Here is a 24,530-nt window from a genome sequence, read left to right as displayed (position 1 = left end):
TACGGGATTAAAGATAACAAAGTGTATGTGTACCACCTTGCGCGGAGGCATATCGAAACAAATTTCAAGAGAAAAACTGTGAAAACAACTGGAGTGGGATGATCACCCCGGTGATTACGCGATAGAATGTGCCCCGTGTAAACACAAAAGCGTCTGTGAGTTAATATTAAAGATTCTTCCTTCGATTTGTCGAATAAACATTACCCAGATGGATATCGGAGGGCCTTAACACCGCCTCGGTGTAATTTTATCGTTCAATTATCACATCCTAAGACTTTGCTGAGATGATTGGATAATACTGTTACGGGAGAGTTCATGTCTCCACTGTCTAGACGTGTGTTATGATTTACTTAGAGTCGTTAACACGTGCTGGAGGATTTATTGACTCAAGGACAATTTTTCAGATTCACATCGATCCATTTTGCCCCGAGGGTTTCCAAAATATTGTGAAGAAAAATTTTTTTTTTGTAAAATCAATGTTTTTCATTTGTTTTCGTACGAATGAAGAATGGAAAATTTCTAATTTTCCATTCTTTCACAACTTCGATAATCATTTTTAATCATCAAATTTGGCAATTAAATTGCGTGAGGAATTTTAAATAAAATTATGAACATTTTGCACGGGATTATTTTTTTTTTAATTCGTTATTTATAAATGAATAATTGAAATTGTTTAAGCTCTCCGGTAAAACTCTAAACATATAAATGATTTTAAAAAAATGCTCGGAATTTCCAAAAAGTGCAATTTTTCAATTAATTCATAAATCCATTACTTCCTTCGAAAATAAACTTTCTAATTTTTTTTCAGAATTAAAAAATGTTTTGTCACGATTCACATTCAGACCTGCAAAGATCAAATAATGAAACCATTGTAAGATGTGCGGAAACGCAGCTTTTCCCTCGAGAAAAAATAGCCAAAGTACATAAATATCGTGAATAGCCTCCGAAATAATTGATTTTCTCACAGTAGAGAACATGAATTGAAACAGTGTCATATCCATCCATCAATTCCAGCCTCCAAATAATGAATTAATCAGTGACATCAATGCCCCCGAGAATGATTGATCGCCCTCCCTACAACAGCGAGAATGTAACAAAGTTATCACCCGTAACTCCTTCCGCATGTGAATGCCCAAGTTTATGCTGGTGCCTTATGCAAGCTCTCGATCCCACCGGTGTCTTCGTAAAACGTGATTTAACGTCCCGCATACAGTGAAAACACAAAATAACAGTTTGTTCGCGTGCCTCAAGTATTCCAAAGAATATTTCACCCTCGCGTTAAAACAACCAAAAACTGCGAAAAGAAATGCCGAGGCAAAATGAAAGAAAAATATTTTCTTTTATTCTCTCGTCTCCTCCAGTCTTCCACGTACATGTAGTATGCATTGAGCATTTTCTTGGGACAATTGTAGACTAACATCAGAGTGCACTCGAGATAGAGGGCGTCGTATATGGTGTGTGCGTATACGGACGATTTGCATTCTGGCTGCTCTTCCTTTATTTTTTTTTACCCCCCCGTTCATACCATTTTTATCTTTTTTCCTCACTTCTCCCTTTCACTCGTTCAAGCGTTAGGCACAAAGACCGACTTCAGGGTTACCAAGAACTCACTTGGCACCCGTGTTTTTCCTATCTCCCACATTTGAAAATTTTCAGTCGTCATTTTAGAACCGTCAATGACCCCTAATGTCAATTTGTGGTGCAGGGAAATCTAGTGAATTTGGTTGAGGTGATGTCCACAGCAGGAAGACGAGAACTTCCATTTAATCAAAATATGAATCCAATGATTTTTTACAATTTGACAATTGAATTTTCAATCATCAAATTTGTCAATTAAATTCCGTGACAAAAATTTGAAAAAAATTGTTCTAATGACATTTTGCAGAGAATTATTATGTTTTTCAACATTCGTTGTTTTATTAATGAATAATTTAAATTGCCTAAACTTTCGGAGTCCTTATTTTTTTAGGCATAAAATCGATTTCTGGTAAAATATTGAATATGAATGAATTTATTATGATTCGGAATTCATTTGTAGAAAATGTTCGTAATTTTCAAAAATTGTAATCTTCAAATTATTTCAATCAATATTTCTTCAAATGTAAACTTTCTATTTTTTCAGATTTTTAAAATGTTGAATAATAAAATCGTTGTAAAATTTCCGAAAATTTAGGGACCAATAGGGCTCAAAGAAAAGCTCTGATGTTCGACTACAAAAGTAGAAAATCATTTCACTGGAGAAAAATAACCAGAGGACTTAGATATCCTTAATTAAAATTTACAGTTTCCCCTGATTTTTCCATAAAATTCTAACTTTTCTAATTGTTCAATTATTCCTTGAAAATTGATAGAAATCAAAGAAATTAAAGTGAATAAATTCTTGAATCTTCAACTAATAGAAAATTCCGGATAATTCAGTGCCAAACATTCAATTTTTTATAAAAAAATTGGGAATTCCACGTAATTTTATTTCTTTTAACAATAACCGAATTTTTTTTAACGTTTCAACAGAAAAAAATGCGCCTCGCAATTTTTTCCTTCCGTCCTCCCTAAATTATTCCGAAATAATAGTTTATGGCTGAGTTACTCAAGTAATTCCCTCTCAATATACAAGATAAAATACATGAATCGAACGGATACACCGCCAGATGCCCCCGGTGGGCATTAGCGTCCAAGTCCCGCGGAGGAGATGCACGTGGCGTCGAGGCATTATCTCAAAGATCCCATTCTAACGATTTCTATTTGCCATACTTGAGTCTATAAATCCCATCCAAATCCACGCGTAAGTGAAATTGAGTGGTACCTTCGGGCGTGTATTTTTACAACCCCGAGGGCTTCACTATATTTTCAAGATTTTTTTTAAATCGCCGTTTTGATGCTGGAAATTGTGCGCCTGAATTTACAACCACGATTTTTATCCCCGATGTTTTATGATCGACCACGTTAACCATATTGTAGACAACACAATGGGTTACCTGGGTGGCCCTCCAGGCATGCAAAATGATCTACATTGTATCATGGGAAAATATATCCGAATGGAAATTCATTTTTTGAGGAATACAAAAATTTAATATAAAAATAATTTTTTTTTTCGTTATTCTGTTAATTGTCACTGGAATTTCTACAATTCTTCGGCATAAAAATTTAATAGAAATTATTTTGATGTCAGATTTTCCACAGAAATTGTTCCAAATTGCGAATTTTATAAGAAGTTTATTTTTTCTCAGAAGAAAAATTAATCTAAAAAATGTTTCAATTGATATTTCTTGATCTGTCCACAAAATTAATTTTGTTGAGATATTTCTCACTAAAAATTTCTTGCAAAAGTCTGTTACAGAACCCCACAGAATAATTTATCAAAAAAGTTGAAATTGTCTTTTTTTCTATTGAAAAAGAATTTTTTATTCCCGTGAATTTCCAATTAAACTTTTTTCATTTTCAACATCGAGTGTAAAATAAACGCGGAAGCCTCGATGATCGAACAGGGGAATGCCTCCATGGACACTGAATTGAGAAGTGCGCCAAAGCCAGTTGTTACAAGTCTCCGGCAATTTGCCCGCCAGGTACAAGATATCTCGATTAAGATCTCTCTGACATGCGAGTCACGATACGTCATAATCAAATGCATGGAAATTTGCAGTGTGGCATGGATTTACTGTATTTATTCACCCTAAATTTACATGGCCCATGGGGGTCATAGGTTTTTTCGATGGGGTCACGTCACTTTATGAATGATTCATTCACAAAAAAAACCGAGAATTACAGTTCTCACATTTTTTTTCTTCTTTTGGAGCATGAAAAAATGCACTTCCACGTGGGAAATAATATTCTCGACGTTCCAAAATCGTATTCAGTCACACAATAGTTCTTTATCAATGTATTACCATGAAGAATTGTTTTTATATTTGCAATAATTTTTTATTTCACTTCCTGATGGATAAAAATATTTTTAATGCCGCCCTCACACGATTTTTATGCATGAAAGCCAATTTTAATTCGTGTGACGTTTTGTTCGTCGAATCTTGAGTGAAATTACCGTCCGGATATCTAATTTAGTTCGAGAATAACTCTTCAATGATACTTCACAATAAAATGTACGGAAATTTGACTTTATGTATGATTCATTCCCAAAAAAAATAGAGAATTACACTTCTCTCAGGTTTGTTATTCTTTCTCTTCTTTTGGGGTATGAAAAAATTGTTCCTTATCAATGTAAAAATATTCCCAATGCATAAAGAATTGTTTTTTACATTAAAATAAATTTTATTTTCACTTCCTGACAGATAAAAATATTTTTAATGCAGTCCTGACACGATTTTTACTATGAATGAGCTTTTGTTCTTTGAATCTGGGGTTGAATTATAATCCTGATATCTAATTTAGTTTGAGGATGACTCTTCAATGATACTTCCTAATAAAATGTACGGAAATTTTACTTTATGAATGATTTATTTCCAAAAAACTGAGAATTGTACTTCTCCACGGTTTTTTGTTATTTCTCTTCTTTCGGGGCATAAAAAAATGCACTTCCATCTGGGAAATAATACTGTCGTCGCTTAAAAATCGTATTATCCCACCGTAGCCCCTTATCAATGTAAAAATATTCCCAGTGCATGAAGAATTGTTTTTTACATTTGCCACGATTGTTTATTTCACTTCCCCATAGACATAAATATATTTATTGCAGTCCTGACACAATTTTAGTATGAATGACGTTTTGTTCCCTGAATGCCGAGTTGAATTACCATCCAACGGATATCTAAATCAATTTGAGGATGACTCTTGGGTGTGGATGCAGAGCCTTGAGAACTTGTGAGAATAAATACGAAATTAGGTTTCTGCTAAATTGACGTTAGAGACTCGGGCGTAGAGTAAACTATCATGAATGCTCAAGATGTTTGGACTGCCACTGTACAGTATTATCGAGGTCGGTCATGCTCGTTCGACAATGAACCATTTGCTTATGCATGATTATTCGTGTACTCAACAGCCACTTGGAAATAATCCAACGAAATTTTGACAAGAATTCTTTGTTCGATGGGCTTTTCTATGATGGGACTGAGGCGCCTTGTGGTTATAACAGTCATTTTGAAGGACGTTATGGGCACTCTTAGACCTAGGAATATTTTCCGAAAGCTACATTGATTGTTGATTAAAAAAATCAAGACAATTCTCAATAAATATCTTCAAATCCATGTGTAATGCATTTTAAAAAATTTCATTTCGTTTAATAAATTGATTTTTATCATTCTAAAATTAATTAATATGGAGATAATGTCAAGATGAAAACCTATTTTTATATAATATTAGCATAGAATGGTAAATTAAAATTATTAGTTAACTGCGATGAGGAATAATAATTTAGGAATAATAATTTCAAACTGTGACTCGTCTCAATAATTTTATTAAGAACATAGCTCAGATGTGTCGCTATCTACATATTAAAGAAAATGGAATATACTTCCTGAAGAAAACCCATAATTGACAAAATGATGTCCACACGCAGAGACACCATAGAACCCCCGCTGTCTCAAGGGCCGAGAAATCAATTATACTTGGGCTCTTGAAAGAGCCCGCAGTCTTTTTTCTCTAGAGGATCTGACAAGATGTTTGCTCAGGGATAATTAATAGCAGAAGTTAACTCGCCATTAAACCTGAAAAAAGGGATCCCCTCGAAACAAAAACTGAGCCCCCGAATGAGAGATGAAAAAGAATGGAACAAACGTCAGTGAATCATTCGGAGTGGAATACATTCTCACGGATGGGTGAACCGTGATAATTTCATAATTTGGGATTTTACACTCAATTTCGAATAGTAGATTTTTTTCTGGGATAATAGGCGATTTATCTTTAAATTTATCAATTAAATATTCAATTCATCTCAAGAAAAACCAAATTGTCTCGTTTCTCCGTTGGATTTAGTGTGAAAAATGATTTCTTTCATAATTTCTTACAAATGAATTAATAATTCAAAAATAAATTCACATGAATTTCACTTTCCATTGGCTTTTCCAATAAAATTTCAATTTCCAATGACGAAATTTGTTGAATGTTCAGTGGAATTATAAAGCGATAAAATTATTACGAATTGAAGCCAAAATTTTCTGAATTAATTTCGTGATATTCCATCGTTTTTCCTGAGTATGCAAACCATCGATTCACTTCAATTTCGGCTGTGACAGTGAGTCTCAATGCAGACTAATATCCTTTTAACAACAGTTGCTCATAATTAATTGACCCCATAAACGATCGCACCTCGTGGACAATTGTCGTCTGTACACTACCCCCCCTTCATTCTGTGGTATAAAACCATCGAGGGATTTTCTGCGGGCTCTCACGAGAATTTAAGAAGCAATAAAAATTTTATGTCCCAGGGCACAGTGATTCCCTTCTATTTTTTATACTCCCCCTTTCTCCAGTGGAGCATAAATGTCGGAATAGCCCGATGCATTTCTGCATTTCTATAACTCCGACTGGAGATCGGATTGATGTCCACTAGATGTCTCGTGAACGGGGCGTGTGTTCGCCATCGATGAATCACACAAAGGATCACAAACAAGGGGGAGGACTTGTGGTAGAGACAACGAGCAACTCTGTCAGGGAAGTTCATGACCTGGGAGATGGAAAAATTTTCAGTTATTGCGAATAAAAGCGGCTGAGTGGGTATTAAATATTTTTTTTAACTTGACGAGACATGACGCAGAAGTGAAACAAAGTTGATCTCGCGTCGTATATCTTGGGCGATTTTTAGTTGAGGTTTTTCTGGAGGGGAAATTCACTGCTTCGGGGGAATTTTTTTTTTTTTAGTTTTGAGGTGGGATTATGGTGAAATTATTTGTGAGGGTTCCTTTGAAGACGGGGATTCGGGGAAATCTGAGTTTTTAGGGTTAAAGTAGAATATATATGACTTAAATTTTGCACTGCAAAAACGAATGTCTGAATTTCACACATCTTTTGTAGACATTTTTTAGACACAACAAAACGTCTGAATACCTGTTGGTTTGAAATCCAGACACATTTTCAGTTTATTCAGACGTTTTTTAGTGTCTGAAAAATGCCTAGAAAAGGTGTGTGAAATTCAGACGTTAATTTTTGCTGTGTGAAGATGAAAATCTGAAATAAATTATAAACGCAAGTTAATATGAATAAAAACATTCTGGTCGAGTTCGTGCTCAAGTAGCAGTTTTTTAATTAATTTAGAAGTGCGAAAAAATACAAAAATTTCATTGTCCATTGATGTGCCCTAGAATCAACCAATTCTTCAATAAAAAAAGTCCATCGAAATTCTAAATAAGTCATTTGGCACAGCATTTTAATGATATTCGCATGAAAGTTCGCCCGAAATTGGGAACTCACTGTGAATTTCAACTACGAAACGGGATAATATTTCGAATAAATTAAATATTCAAGGCGATAGCCTCTGAAAATGTCTCAATTTGCGTATATTTCCATCACAATATCGAATAAAAAATCAAATTTTCACAGAGTTCTCCGGAAATCAATCAATTGAAATTACATCCATTAAAATTAAGAAAAATGATTTGTCAAAATATTTTTCAACGATTGTGAAATTGTCCTTAATGTTGAACCAAACTGATTGCCATGCCTCATAAATCCGGCGGGTCCGCTCAAATGGAAATAAACATGATTGAAAGAAGAGATAAAATTCTCAGATACTAGAATTCTCCACGGACCGAAAAAATCTTCCTTCGACTCAAGATTTTGAGACATGAAGTCTCTCGGGAATGCAACGAATGGGTCCATTGACCGGCACGTTACACTCCGGACCTCCGAGGAAGGCTGAGGCATTTAACGACGCTTTTTGCGTTTGGTCCCCCGTCTAAATATCAACGACCCCTGCAGCCACTTTTTTTTCCTCCTCACACACACAACCGAGGGAGCCAAAATCGCCGCGCGTGCCCGAGTCAACGGGCCCCCGAAAACCTTCAGCGTCTACCCATCGCCGGCCCTTTCTCCCCGCCACGACTCCTTTACGAGGGCCGTGAATTACGCGACGCTGATTTCTGATGCCCTCTCGCGGGATGAGACCCCAAAAACTCATGACCACAACCACTGACTCTGAGCCGTGACGACAACCAGGCGGAAATAACGAAGGGGCTGTGTAATACCGTGGATAATGCACGCAAATTGAAGTGAAATAAACGGGTGCAGGCCGACAAAGCCATTCACTATCGCTTTGATTTTTAACGACATTTCACAAAACCATTTGCGGTAATCTATGGATCAATGAGTGATTCTTATTTGTTAATGGAAATTGGGAGGAAAGGAAATGTTTCAGTGATGAAGAGAGAAATTTCGCATAAAAAATAGCTTTGATTCAATAGGAAAACCTAACTCTGCAAGAAATTTTATTGCATTTCTCTTCGAACACTATAATAACTCTATTGAAGTTTTACAAAAATTTTATCGATAGATTTTATTTGTTTTTTTTTGCGAAAATTCGCTCAAAAATGTTATGAATTTTTTTTTTATGTAATTCTTGATCATAAATTTTTCACGTTTTCTTTCTCGGATTTTATCACGAGAAAAGAATAGGATTGCAGCGAAAAAAAAAATTTATGCGCAAGAATTTTTATAGAAAAATGAAAATAGATTGAATTTTTGGTTTCAATATTTCTCAGTGAAATTGTACTTCGGGGATTTTTATCTGGAATTAATGAAGAAATGCCAGACAAATAATTAATTCAACTCTGCAACGTATTTTTTTCAGATTTTTTCTTTGTTGTGTTCTCCGGGAGTTTTCATTTTCCTTCTGCTGCAGATTCCTTTGTGTTTCACTCTGTTATGATTATCTACGACTGCTGAATATTTCTGAAGGATGAGAATGCGAAATCTTTCAGCTCATGAACCAATTAGATACACCGATTGTGACACAACGATTAACAGGTCAAATTATTCATGATAACCGATTACGTTTGCGGAAGTAAAAATTGCAACTCGACATTGCTTTGTTCCACTGCGAAATGGAAACATTTCACCGATGAACAAAACCTCCATAATTCGAGGTCACATCGCAGAAGGAAAAAGTTTCTTACATTTCAGGATTTTGTTTTTGGAATTTTCCTTTTCAGTCGCCATCTCGATTTTAATATTTGAAGTTCTGATTGTCGGGGGATTTTCTCTCTAAGTTTCCAATTTTTGGCTGAAATTCCCGGGTCCACTGATATTTCAAGGAATTTCGTCATTAAAAATTCAACATTCTGTGGAAAAAACAATGGAAATGTTGATTTGAGTCCAAATATTCCACAAAAATTAACAGAAATCGGGAAAATTCGTATCAATATTTCCTTCAATTAAATTCACGTTCCATTGAAATCTAGACTTTCATGATTTTTTTCCCCAAATAAAATTCAATGTCACTCCCCTGAAAATTACCAGTCAACTATCCCTGAAATTTCAATTTTTACAGCATTTTATCTTGAAATCAAAGTCGTTCGTCCCCGAAAATAAGGAAACACGCGAGGAAAACTGGAGAAATCCTTCGTGAGCATTCAAAGGAACGAAAAAAAACGGAGAATAAAGCCACGGTAGATCGACAATTAGCGACTTCGCACAGCTCCCACGCGTGCACCCATAAATCATGGCATTAAAGCTCCCGAGACAGCACCGAAAGAGATCGTATCGTTTCGGGCCACTGTTGTGAGTGCGATGATGTCACGGGCTACCACAGCATTGTGGAGTCAACACGAGAGATGAATGCCTGATTCTCTGTCCTCGAACTTCACTGACAACTGCCATTTTTTGCGCCTTTTCTTCCCCCACCATCGCAGTTTGTACCGAGGAGATATCTAAATGAATGATAGACTAATGCAATCTGGCGCCAGATATGCGGCTATTTAATCAGCAATACTGACGCACTCTCCGATGGATTATTACGAATGTACATTTCGTATATTCACGGATACTTCAGTACTCGCTGGTTGCACGTGGCCGGATCAAAGACCAAGACCTTAACCCCGCTCGTTGGCTATCAGCGATTCTGGCGCGCCTCCCACAATTCAATTATCTGATATGAAATCCAATTTTTACCTATTTTTATACCGTCAATTGGTGGTAAATTGGTCAAGTGCTGGTGAACGAAAAATAAGCTTTCAAGGACGATTGTTTTGCGTATCTTTTTTATCGAGTTACAGTTTTACGGAAATTTACAGGAATTTCGTCATTTTAAATTCACAATTTGATGAAAAAATTAATGAAAACTTGAAATTTTAGTTATCTGGAATTGAATGTTCATGTTTTACTTGAAAATTCACATAAATTGGGGAGTTATCGTCTTTCAGTGGCTCAGACATGGGAAATATTTTGGAATTTCGAAATTTCATGATTTCTCTCTCCCCTAAATTAAATTACTACAGTGAATATGCGAAAATTAAATACAATTCTACAAATCTAAAATTGTATTTCAAAAACTTTTAAATTTTTCCCTCTTTAATTCAATTTTTGTAACTTTGCCTTCTCCGCAATCAAGATCATTTAACTCATCGTGAACCCGCATAAATATTTATAATTTTATAATAAACTTTACAATGTTTGTTCATTTCAATTTATATAAAATTGAAATATTCAAGTTTTTCAATTCTCATTGAAGGATTGAATTAAAAAATAAATTAATTGAACTAATTTGTAATTCCGTTGATTTTGACCTCAAATTATGAGAAAATAAGTGAAATAAGTTATGTCTCAATGTCCTGATGTTCCGAAATCCCCTGATTTAACCCAGAAAATTCAAGCAAAAATGCCAGTTCTCTAGAAAGCGAGAACTAATCAGGCCGAGTGACTTGGAGTATCGAGTGGTTTCCTCCCTCATCCTCTTTTCCATCCCATTAAAGCCCATCAGGAGAGTTAAGAAGACTTATGCCAGTGGGATGTTTACTCGTGCCTGTTACCACGCCGAAGAACAGAGAGGCGCCTCACTGACTGCCGCTGATCGAGCGTACGGCTCGACTGGGGTTCTCTCGAATACTCGGAATCAATCCCATGGATGTCCACCGACGTACACTCCGGCTGTGATTCATGGGGGGATTCAAATTGACGGAGTGGAAAAATGAATGTAGTTATGGAGCTTGACGTCTTTTTAAAGTTGTTTGAATGGACTCCAGTTGAGGCGCCGAGTGGGGGAAAAACATTTTCTATCCCCGAAAAAATAATTATTCATCGTTAAAAATTTAGAATTACAAATGAATTCTAATTTTAAGGCCATTAATCTTTCAAATTCTTTTTTCTATCATTAAAAAAAAATAATAGCGTTCAACCGATGCCATTTTAGGGCCGTCAGAAACATGAATTATTTATAACGAAAGTGTGACAATGACAATAATTTTTATATTGGACACAGGATTTTCATTTTTTTTTAGATTTTTATCTTCTCCCGAACCTTGAAAAGTTGATTTTTTTATAAAACTGCATAATTACTATTAATTATACTTATAATAGATTAATTATAGACTTCGGATCGACCGCAAACTTAACCAAAAAATCTAAAATAAATTATGAAAAAAGGAGAATGTTTTTAGAATTTATTTTAGATTTTAATCTTCAAATTTAAATTATGTTTAATTCGAAATTCTGGCCTCAATCGGGTGGAAGGTAGTTGAGAAAGTATAAATATCCGGGGGTAGATTTACCCTGAGGTGACTGAATGTATCTCCTTGACAGACGCTTTTGAATCGTGGAATTTCAAACACCTTCGAAAATTCTGTAGATATTTTTCAGGCGTCGTTATTCAATTGATAATTCAATCAGCTCACGGACATGCGTCAGCTCCTGAAACATGCGATATATCTGAAGGCTCAGTGACATGCTACTCAGGTTACGTGTCTTAACAGTCGAATGTCTGCACGGGACCTCAATAACTGGCTCCAGAGGCGGAAGATGTCGGAAGACAAATGAACCGGGAATTTCTAGTCAGAAATGTATTTATTCAATGGAATTGAATAAAAATTAGATAAATTCAGGGGATGTGATCCTGAATATTCACGTTGTGATTGAAAATGTAAACAAATTGTGGGAATTTTGGTGTTCGTTTCACCGAAATTTCAAATTCCTTGATTCTGTCTCTCATCTCTCCCGAAAATTACTAATAAATTGTAATATTCCATTAACCTATTTTATCACTGAGCCAATCCCACTCAGACCTCCCCAAAAACCCCGGAGAAATTGAAGGAGTTTCTATGACAATATATTTGAAATTGAATTAAATGATTCATTGAATTTAACATTGCCCCAACGTTAAAATTTTTTCCCACACGGAGAGAAATGTTCAGTAAAAATTACAGAACCCGCAATTCACTCCCCGATTACAGAATCGACTCAAAAAATTTACGTGACGGTATCGTAATTTTTCACATGAGATTCAGATAAAAATTACCAAACGTTCCGGAAAAATTCCACGTAATTTTTATTGAATATTTCTCTCCGTGCATTCCCTGAATATTGGTTTCAAAATATTTTTTTTCATCAACAGACGATGCAATCGACCTCACGGTGAAACTCGGTGAAGATGACACTGGGAAAATATTTTAAACCACAATAGGACTCATTTAAAAAATTATTTTACGGTTATCGTCGATAAACTTTCGGTCTAAAAAAACATTCGAACTCCCGCAGCCAAAATTCACAATCCACCCACAAAAAATTGGCAATTTCGGATTTGCCGAGTACAGTGCTTCCACTCGGAAGCAAAAGGCCTCATCCATGCGAATTACCAGGACCGTTGGATTCCCTGTACGTGCGACCTTGAACCGCAACTATTTCGAGATGGCCACGCGTAGACTGGTCGGCTGGTCTGTATCTCTTTTTATTTGCCATTTCACTCCGCCAAAAAGCCTCGTATTTCTCACATCCACTCGCTCCCATTTTTTTTCTCGCATCCGGGTGGAGCTCCACCGTCGTTCCCACCGCAGTACAACTATCCCAAAAAATATGTGATCGCCCATTTGGTTGACATTTCATAGTACCCCACATTACCGGATAATGAACGGACTAAAAGTACGAGTCGCGGGGATCCGGTGGCCGTGAAAATGCCACCCTCTCGTGCGACTCCTGCCAAGGCTCCCTGCGTTCATCCGATAATTTATCCGATCGTTTTTGCAAGACTCCCCATTGGGTGTACGTATTCTAGAATCAACGCCAGTTGACCTCCGGATCGAAAATAGTTGGCTAAGGATTTTGCGTGTTCTTCCTCGGGGCTTTTGCCATCAATTCACATCTGTTGGGACGTTAAATTCAGCAAAGTTGGATTTACAGATGGATAGACAACTCCTTCGTGATTTCAATGGCCTCGTATTCGTCATATTCACACAGTAAACCACAAATAATGACAAAATCAATGGGAATAAAATATAACAAGTCATTTTTTTGTTTTGGAAAGCTGGAAAAAGAAGATATGATTTTAATTTTTAGGATTTTGACGAAATTTCAGACAAATTTTTACGTCTTTATGAATTTAATGGCAAAGTATTTGTGATATTCATTCAGTAAACCACAAATAATGAAATAAATTATAAAAATAAAAGGCAAAACCTTTTTTTGCTTTGAAAAATCGGACACAGAAGATATGATTTTAATTTTTAGGACTTTGAGGAAATTTCCGATAAATTTTTACGTCTTCAGAAATTTAATGGCAAAGTATTCGTTATATTCATTCAGCGAACCACAAATAATGAAAAAAATTATAAAAATAAAAGGCAACACCTTTTTTTTGCTTTGAAAAACCGGAAATTAAAGATATGAATTTAATTTTTACTACTTTGAGGAAATTTCCGATAAATTTTCTGGGTGATTTTTGCTCCACTCGTCTCTCATGTGCCACATGTGTGTACAATGGCCTCAAATGGTGACTCGAATTTCAAAAAGACACATTGCCCTTCCCGAAATCAAAGAAGTTGGAAATTGCCACCATTCGCGACGTGTTCCACGAAATATCATCTATTAAGCCGCATTTACCGATCATTTATTTACACTGGGCACCTGCCAAGTGCACGACAAACATGCACTCCCGGTCTGGAGGCTCCGCCGATGCCTGGATTATCCCCTTTCTTCCAACTGTTCGAACGAACCTCAAGTCTCAATTTTCGTCAGCGTCATTCCTATATTAAACTGCTAGAGCTTCATTGAATTGTTTCCTTCGGAAATTTAGCTCTTCCTATGCAGTGCTGTACCTGCTACGGAAGTTGTGTCAATTGAATTCCACTCACTGAGCGCTGGATTTCGTCATCAGGGGGAGAATTTCCTCGAGTAGATGCTCTGAATACGAATGCGGGAGGCGTAAATTTGAGTGATGACGGCATTAGCTAAATGCCGTACAACATCTCGGACGACATTTTTATCTAATTCCCTTTTTAGAAAATGGTCGAGGGAACGATGGATATTTTTATTTATGTTCACAGCGTCAAGAGTCCCGCGGAAATACAATGTAAAAAACAAATTAATTGAATTAATTTTTTTCTTCTAATTTTAAATGAAAACTCCTTTTCTTAATTCTTAAAATAAATTAATAAAAGTGATGAATTGCAATAAACAAATATTCACTTCAGTTCAAGTATGAGCTGTTGCCTCGAAGAGTGGGAAATTCTCCTCTTGGAAAATTCATTCGGAAATTTAGAACATCTCGGACGGCATTTTTAAGTATTTCCTGTTTAGAAAGTGTTCGAGGGCACCCGATCTTAAATGAAAATTCCTTTTCGTAATTCTTAAAATGAATTAATCAAAGTGATAAATTGCAATAAAAAATATTCACTTCAATTCAAATATGAGCTAGTGCCTCGAATGAGTGGGAAATTCTCCTCTGGGAAATTCACCCAGAAATTTTAAACAGTTATTCCGTTATGTTCCGTCAGTTCTACAGCTCAAATACCTCGAAGAGTCTCTCGGTTTGTCTCGCATTACCATAATTATGAGCCGTCTCCGATACAAAGAGCAATCGACGTGTGCGTGTGTTATCGGATATTTCTCAGCTGGACACTCTCGGCATAAGCAATGACAGAAAGAGAAAAAACCACGTGAAGAAGGCCACCGGGACTCCACTGCGGTTTGCCGTTGATTATTTCAGGAGCGATTCAGTCACTATGCGTCTCAATGAAAGTAAAATTCATCTCCATGAGAGCGCGCTCTTTTTGCTTCCACATGGGAGCATTGAAATCGCTCAATTGTTAAATTCAACTTATGAAATTTTTATCACATTATAGTTTCATAGAAATTTCAAAGAATTGAAAATTCTGGGGAACTATAACTGTGATATGTCATTGAAGAGACAAAATTTTTAAAAAAATTGAATGAAAACTGGAAAATTGAGCCCAATTATTCAGGGAAATTGATGGAACTCAGGAAAATTCTGGTAAATATATTCTTGAATTTTCAGTGAAATAAAAAATTTCATCATTTTTTTTCAACTAAATCGAGTTTAATGTCACTCTCCGGAAAATTTCTGGTCAACGGTCCAAAATATTCAATTTTTTCTCTGTAGACTGGTGCCCAAATTTAATTTATTAAATCACCGCCTAAACTACCCTCTGTATAAATAAAAGTTCAACGACACTGTTTATTATTGTTGTCTTTACTCACCATTCCGTGACAGAGACTGACAGAAACAACGGATTTGGGATCGCCGTCGACGACTCCAGTGTAGAAACACCCCAGTTGATGACCCGGGGGCTCCCACTTTGTTTTGTTTTTAGTCATGTGTGTCACCTTGACAGAGAATTCACAACAAATGTTTCAGAATGACATTTCAACTTTTTGACTCACAGATTTCAAAAGGAAATTCATGCGAAGCATTAATTTTTCAATTTTCAAATCCAATTATTCATTAGTATCATTAATTAAAAATGAATAGCAATGATTGATCAATAATAATATTGATTTATAATTTTGTTTCTCTGATATTTCAAGGAATTTCGTAATTGAAAATTTAAAATTATATTGAAAAACCAATGGAAAGTATAAATTTCCGTTCAATTATTTTACGAACATTAATAAAAAATTATGAAAATTTAAGAAATTTCATTGAATGTCAATAAAAATTGAATATAATCTTATGCCTCTAAAAATTCCAAGTCCCCCATGAAATTTCAAGCCATTTATTTTCATAGAGTTTAAAGATTTCATTTTAGATACCGTCGAAAATGTTCAATTTAACCCTCACCTTTATTGCTTGCGAGATGAAGCTATTATCGTGCGTCAGCCGCAGTCGAAATAGCCTCCCAAAAGCGGTGAACTCATACTGCGGATGAGGATCCCAAACCTCCGCGGATGAATGCCTGAAATGACCGGTGTGATGTCGCCTGGCAATGTTATCACCCACAGCTGGCGAGAAAAAAAATCATCCAACAATCATCAACTGGACCTCAGAATATTCAAACAACAGAATAACGCAAAGAAAACCGGTTACGTCGTTTGACTACCGATGATTAATCACAGCTGGGGACATTATGAGAAAGATCATTGAGTAATCTTGTCATCTGTATCGAGGGTACAAAAAGGCTTTTAGGCGATGCAAATCAGGAATTTGATCCTGTCATTCCATTGGCTTAAGTATGAATAACAATGTTCACCTAGGTTTGAATAGACAGTTGGATTATAGTTTCGAATATCGGATGATTAATGACTAGTGGACAATTGATTTAGTATTACAATACTTGAGGAGTCATGAATACTTCCTGGAAGTAGTAACTCAGTGTTGAGGGGAATTGATTGCATAATTATCCAATCAATTCCCCTCAATTAAGTAATCACTGTGATCAGAAAAATTAAAAACCAGGAAAATATTCTGCGAAATTGAAGCATTTACGCTGAGTTGCGTGTGAGAGATGTTTTGTTGTGTTTGCATTTGAAATTTTTCGATTCACTTCTAAAATATTTTCATATTTATTTCAATAAAAATGTTTTGATGCAATAAAATCATTAGTTCATTTCTTTCAAATAAATCCTATCAGCATCCAATAACCATTTAATTTTCTGGAATTAAACTCGAGTTGAGATTTGAATAAAAGTTGAATTAAAATTTTCTCATCAAAATGTTCCATTTTCTACGAAACTTTACTGTAAGCAGTAACTCAGTGTTGATGGGAATTGATTGGATGATTATACATCAATTAAGTAATCACGGTGATCAGCAAAATTAATAACCAGGAAAATACTCTAGGCAATTAAAGCATTTGCTGAATTGCATCAATTTAGTTGTAAAATGAACGAAGTTCTCATGTAAACTGAGTAATTTCAGGAGGAAATCTCAAATTATTCATGACGATTGACACATTTATTCCAATAAAAGTATTACAATTAAATAATATAAATAATTAATTCACTCTCAATAAATCGTCTCCACAAAATTCAGACAGAAGAATTTTACATCCCCAATAAAATCATCTCCGAATTTCAAAAATTCTACTCACGAGGATCCTCATACTGATTCTGACTGATCTTCACCGGCTGCACATACTCAAATCCTCCCGGTCTACTATTCACCTCCTGCTCACTCCTCACAAAATCCGGTGAAACTGAAATAACAAAGAAACAAAATGACAATTCATCCTCTGAATTAATCTTAACAAAAAAATGAAAAAAACAAATTTAGAGAAGCAAAAAATTAATCATTTTCACAGTTCTTCTCACAAGAGAGACTTCAATAATTTTTTTTGCTGCCCGTACCCTTAATTTTCCTGCCAGTGTGCAATCTCCCAGAATATCGACAAACGTCAAGACTGATAACGCGTGTATTATGCGCCACATTGAGTCATCGCGATCCTCCAGAGCCTCACCAATTGCCCCCAGCTTATTGAACTAGTTCATCTGTTATCTGGAGTGCCCGAGATTACGAGTAATTGCTGAGAATCAATTCAGATTTTTTTCCATGCTAATCCCTCTCGCACGTTTGAATCGGTGGAATAATAACTCCATCAGTCGGCGTTATCACCCAAGGACGACTCTCGAGTGATAAATATATTCATTCTCCAGCGGTGATTTCAATTATTCACCGAGACTCGTCGTTAATGATTTATTGATGCTCGATCAATAAATCAATAAATCATTAATGACTGATTAAATCCGTTGTATTCAGGGGAATCTGACGTGCGTTCCGGAGGTCAACGCGGCTTCGAAAAATTCTCCCATTATTGTCAATTAGTCTTTCAATACATCTTTAAAAAAATTTTAAAATTGAAAAAGAATTGAAATTTCTTGGAGTAATTTCCAGGAAAGAGACATTAGATCCGATTTCACTTTAAAGAAATTGAATCAACGTTTCTCAATTGAATATCGATGAATCAAATATTTCTATAGCTGTAAATATAACAAAAAATAACAAAAAAATAATAAAATGTAACAAAAACGTAGCGTAAATTCAGAAATCATCATGTATTTTTTTTCTACAATATAATTACAACAATTTCTACAATTTGAAACTGGCATTTCACGAGGAATGAATGTATTTTTTATTTAAGAAAAAAACTGTAAGGCCCAATGGGTGTAATATTTATCTCAACATTTTTTTTCATTAGTGGTATTAATTTGATATTAATACTCTCGTCGAAAAATTCTCGCCTCTGATCACGATATTTGCGCCATGCAAAGGTTACGCATATGTCACTGAATGATAGAGCACGTCACCTAGCCTCCCGGTCTCTCCATTGTTCTCCGCTCTCAACTGACTCCCGGATTATGATTTTTGTCCCTCTCTAAACAGTCGGATATATATTCTAATGATTCACGTTTATCCACAATTAAGATTTTCACTCCCCGCTGCGAGTGTCCCATTGTTCGTGCACTGTGACCCACTCGGAATTTCACAAATCAATGTTTAATTCTATTTGTCGAAGAGTTGAGTGGGATTTTCTCAACGAGATTACTTATTCCATTCGAATTGTTTGGCTTTCTCACTGTTGCGTGATGCCGAGGTCGACGCATTGGAATAAATAGGAATGGGGAATTTTCACTAATCGTTTTCTGTGAAGAACATTTGTGGGAACGAGTGAAAAAGAAGTAGATCTGTCAGACATGCATTTGAATAAAAATAACAATAATTCCGCGAAGTAGGAAAAATTATCGCCAAATTTCCGTGAAATTATTCTTCTCCCCAAAATATTAATTTCAGTGCTCCCACTGCTAATTTAGTTATATCTCCTGACCAAACGTTTAACCCTGACCTAAGACTCTCGACTCGGCGTGATATCGGTCTACAAAATGTGCGTGTAAGGCCGTCTCTTCGAAATCCCGATCCATGACTTTCCGTTTTCATCATAAACGACTGAACGAATTAATAAATTAATCATTATTTTTGTTCCTCGTAATCCAAACGGGAAAAACAATCTTCGAACACGAATGAATGCGATACTGCGGACTTTTGATGTTTTATCTGCGCGCTAAAGTCTAAACTATTCAATGCAAATTCGTGAGTCTCGGGTCCTTGGAGCAACTCGTATAATGCCGCTGGTGCCCAGGCTATATTCAAGTGGCCATTCAGTATCATACGATGAGGAAGAGGAGTTGTCAGTTGGATGCACGCATTCGGATTCTGTCGCGATATCTGCAGGTTTTGTATGGATATGTCGGCAGGGGTATTTTATGATCAGGGAAGTGGCGCTAGGGATGAACACCTTCCGGTTGGGATTATCTTTCTAAAACCAGTTTTTCACTTTAAAAATTTTTAGATAAAATTTCCGGTTCTTGGGGATTTTTTCCAAGTGGTACTTAAATTTAAAGTTAAGTTTTGAAACACTTCGTAATTGAAAATTAAACAGCTGATCGAAAAATCAGTAAAACGGGTAAAATTTAATTCAATTATTCCTTGAAAATTCATAAAAATTAGAAAAATGGAGGTAAATATATTCTTGAATTTTCAATTGACTGAAAAAGTACAAATATTATTAATAATAATGATAAATAATAAAACAAGATATAAATGGAATTTAAAATCATCAGATGCATGAAATTCCTCTTCCCTCATCCCAAATGATAATTGATTTTTTTTTCCCACGAGATCTCAAATCCCCATGATTATCCCTTCAGATTCCCCGGCAAACTGACGTGAATACTCATCATCATTACGCACCGTTCGGCAATGTCCAAAGCATAATAAAGATTAATGGCTCAAAAAATAGGCAAAACGTGAAGCCGACACCGCGAATAGTCACGTCGGGGATTTATCGGGCTTCTGCGACCCGTTACCGAGAAGAGAATTTGAAGTTTCCATCGGAGTCAGGTAGACAACAGGACGTATTTCAATCGACCCTTGGGTGATTCTTTTGCTTCAGTTTCTCCATGGGTTGAGAGCTCCATTCCCTTTCTCAGGGATCTCGGGTATCCGGGGGTTGAGGACGATTCATCTGGTATTTTTAATAATTGATTTTTAATCCGTCACACATCACGTCAAGAGAAATCTATACCGCGAATTAAATCCGAGGCTGGCAAAAATTTTGTGGTATATATTTTCTATAAAAAGGGGAAGAAAAAGTCTGGGCGAAACGCGATGTGGTTGGCAGTTGTGGGCGCCGCCATCTTGCTTGGATATTTCCTCCCTCTGGCGGAGGGGGCTTCAAAGATGGCGGCGGCCCCACCTCGTGTTTTCAAACATTTCTTTAAATTATTTATCCTCTTCAGGGCAGCCTCAACTCGCTTCATCTGGTTTCTATAAAATGAACAAATTTTTTAAGCCATATTTCAGATTTTTCCGCCTCTTCATGACTGAAAATTCATAACGCAATGTTCTCCCCGCATTTCACTCATTTTTTTTACTCTAGAGGTCTCAGATCAATCAAAAAATACTTCCCGATGTTGAATTAATTTTCAATATTAAATTGAATACATGAAAAATCCTGCAATGTCTCGAGGAAAAATGTATGTTTCAAAACATTATCGATTTTATCTACAACAAATACGTCAGTTGGGGGAAAAAAAGTTCTGAAAATTCTCACGCCGATTTTTTTTCAATTCTCCCTCTTGCGTAATAGATACCAGATGGTCGATTGAATATCGCTCCATGTTTCAAAGTTACTATTCAGAGGTACTATCGCTCCGCCGTAACAACTCACTGACCTTGATGTCAACTGGGTGCTTCTCACGCGCCGGTGAACCCATGGCTCATCTTCAATTCTCTTTTATCTCCATCTTCCGCGCTAGGATTTAATTTTCGTAATCGTCTATCGAGTTGATGGTGGTAATCAAAAATAAAGTGTACAATTAAATGTCAATTTGATGGTTTTTCTAGTTTCTGCCTCGAGAATACAGATTTTTTTACGTAATGATGGTCATCATGGTGTATTATTGCTCATTTTATGTTTCTTTTTAATGAGTAATGAGGTGATTAAATATTCATTATTTCGGTGAGTATTTATACGACCCGTCGCTGTTCCAAGGACGCACGAATTCAATGGTGAAATAGAAAGAATCAATTCCAATTTGGAAAGAGGAGTTCTTATTTACATAAACCGTCGGTAATCGCTGATAACGCAGGAACCGCAGAGTGAAATTTAACAACTTTTTTTTTATTTTCGAGATATTTTTTCAAGCTTCAAAATGGAATTTGATTTAGCGAAATTGTATCGTTCGATCAGGAGACATTCGTGATTGAAGATGAAACGGTCCTTTTTTGGAATTCAAAAGGGATTGCAAAATAAAAATAATAAAATCTGCCTCAGGCTCCAAGATACATTCTAAAAAAAATTGACTAATAATTTTTAATTCGATTTAGGGGGAAAGAGTCATAAAATTTCCTATTTCTCGGAAAACTCAATGAAATTAAAAATTTTCGAGCGGCAAAAATTTTTCAAGACGAAAAATTATTGACTTATTTAAATTTTCAATAAGTGATCTTAACAAATTGACGGTTTCAAAATTTACCGGTAATCATGATTTATGAACATGGCTATCCTGAATTGAATAATACCTATTTTCCCCTCCAATTAAAACCCCCCAGCAATTAAAATAACCAAAAACGTAATACAAGTGTTCATAAAGTATTAAGGTAAACGTTACAATAGCTCTCGCGCGTCACGCGTCACCGCAAATACTCACCCGCGCTGAATACGCACAATTGTGGTACAGATCGCAAATACTCGAGGTCCCGTCAAAGTGGCGCCCGTCGGTGTCAATTCTACCAGCCCCTAATACCGAGTCAATAATATTCTCCCTTCAGGATCAATCCCGGAAGCAAAAGCCGGCGGCTCTATAAATACCTCGTATCAAGACGGGGGCAATTGATACTGCACTGGCGGCTCAATCTAAATCGAAACAGTCGGGGTCAATAATCGATTCCATGTTACCACTCGCGCGGAGATTGAATCGTGCGGTTTAAAGTGTTTTTTATTTATTTAAAACGTCGAGAGTTTCCCCCTAAAGTGTTCGATTTAATTGCACACATCAGTCTGACTGATGGAATGTAATTCAACAGTCTGCATAAATACATTTGCCCAGGGAGATTGTCGGATTTAATTGAAATCTTGTTGGGGGGCGTGTCCAGTACCCGATCTGTCGTTGATAGAGGTACTGGTACGACCCTCACGACAGAGATGAGTGGAAATTCTTTCTGTCGTTCATAAATCACTGACTATCCGCTGGAATAAAGTACACCACCACAAATTCAATGACGGAAGTTACGGCTCTGTGGCCAGAGACAATTGAAAAAGGCTTGCTTCGGACAAATGGAGCGAGCAAAAATATCAACATTAATTTTCTCGTGAATTTTTTCAACGCCCGATCGACTACTGAAAAGGGAGAGATTAACATTTTAGGGGGGATGTGCGGTGAGGAGGATGTTGCAGATATCGAATTGATTTGCAGCCTCAATTGCCTTTTGTCAGCCGTTTCCGTGCATTCGATGCTAACGATAATTTCTACTCGATGATAATAGAATTAAATTGACTGGTGGGATGGAACTAATCTCGAATTTCCTGGGGTTTTTTTTTCAATTTTGTGAGACGAGAAAGTCACATTCGCGGTGGGAATGGTGAGGAATTATTTTGGGGATTCAATGTGGGAGGTTTTGATTTAGTTTGTTGTTTTTAAACATTAGGGAAGGGTTTAATAATCTGAAAAAAATAGGATGTCTTTTTGACATCCAGCAAAAAAACGAGAGCTCCCTAATTTAATTAATTTTGTAATGATGTCATGAATAACCACGAGCAAATTACGGTGATTTGAAAATATATTCCCCTAAATTGTCTCAATTCATATGAATTTGCAGGGAATCATTCAGCTGAAATGAACTATTTCCACTGATTTCTCCATAAAATTGGAAATTTACAATAACGAAATTACGATTTTCTGCATGAATAATTTACAAAGAATTAATTTCGCACTCTATATTGGCAAAAAAAAATCGAAATATCGTGGACAGTTGTCTAGTAATTGTCAGGAGAGTGACAAAATCATTAAATTTCAGATTTCATTAACAATTCAATGAAAAAACCAGAATTCCCCAATTTACTTAGTTTTCCATAAAATTATGAATAACCAGGACCAATTTACTGTGATGCACTTGAATTTCTGTCAATTTTCATGGAATAATTCAACAAAAATTAACATTTTCAAAAAGTGTGTCAGAAATTTCAGCCGTACAGAATGCATTCTTCAACCTCCTACAAAACTCTCCAAAAATATAGAAAAATTCCTAGTATCTTCTTCTCGAAGAACCTAAATAATCCAGCGGATTGCGCAAAAATGCCGCTATTCCGGATCAAATCTCTCATTCCCCTACTGATCGATGCCCGCGGAGCAGTTAACAATCGGGGTCACAAATATTTGTCGCATGTGCATCGAAAAAAAAAACATTCTCGATAATTCCAGGTCACCGGTCACCCTGTCGCGTCCGACGTTCCACATTCCTCAACTCGACTCGTCTTAGATAGGGAAAGGACTGGACTCGCCCAGTGGTGTTACCAGCAGTTATTACTGCATTATAAAAACCAGGTTGTGTTATCGTGAGGGCTCACGAGTGTGTTTCATGCATGGGGAGTGACTGAATGGGCCGCAGATGTATGTGCCTAGGTGGTATATCCGAAGACAAGACAATGGAACTGAAAAACACATAATTCAACGGTAGAATCGAGTCGTTTTCCCCTCCGGTTGGTCTGCCCCGCAGTTGTATCGATAGACGAAGTCGACTGTGACGACAGATGAATGACGAGGCATTAGCATATATGCTAAATGCCTCGTTTCAATCGCCAGACCACACCTAGTACCCTCGCTAATTGTTCCTCCTCAATTTTTTTCATTTCAGGTTTGCTACTCATGGATGTTAACGAACTCTTGCAGATTTTGCGGGGCCTCCGTAAACTCTGTTATCTTATCGATACGCGGGATCTTGTTATGTGCCACGAGGTGTGGGGCTACATGTGGTTTTGATAGCACTGTGGTTTTGGGGTAAACAGTGAGGATGATGAACTTGAATTTAAATCATACCACACTGTTAGAAAATTACTTCTGAAATTTTACGTAAAAATTTTTAATGCACTCATTCACACGAAATTTTTGTGTATTTTGTTATTGGAAATCAGTTGAGTTCTGGGGTATTCACTGGA

At 36.2% G+C, this 24,530-nt stretch overlaps 1 protein-coding gene across 2 annotated transcripts in view; it reads right to left on the bottom strand.

Annotated features, from left to right (window-relative positions):
* The window catches only part of LOC107036538 (A disintegrin and metalloproteinase with thrombospondin motifs gon-1), a 75,510-nt gene that overhangs the window by 42,289 nt on the left and 8,691 nt on the right, over positions 1-24,530 (bottom strand). For both annotated transcript variants that reach the window (XM_015254567.1, XM_015254568.1), the window contains exons 2-4: positions 17,412-17,516; positions 16,163-16,323; positions 15,583-15,708 (exon numbers count right to left, since the gene is read on the bottom strand). In XM_015254567.1, coding sequence (XP_015110053.1) covers positions 15,583-15,708; positions 16,163-16,323; positions 17,412-17,516 — 392 coding nt within the window. The remainder of the gene's footprint in view (positions 1-15,582; positions 15,709-16,162; positions 16,324-17,411; positions 17,517-24,530) is intronic.

Source organism: Diachasma alloeum, unplaced genomic scaffold, assembly GCF_001412515.2.
Source record: "Diachasma alloeum isolate Michigan unplaced genomic scaffold, Dall2.0 Dall_scaffold_00209, whole genome shotgun sequence".
Taxonomy (NCBI): Eukaryota; Metazoa; Arthropoda; class Insecta; order Hymenoptera; family Braconidae; genus Diachasma; species Diachasma alloeum.
This window is presented reverse-complemented; position numbering and strand designations above follow the sequence as displayed.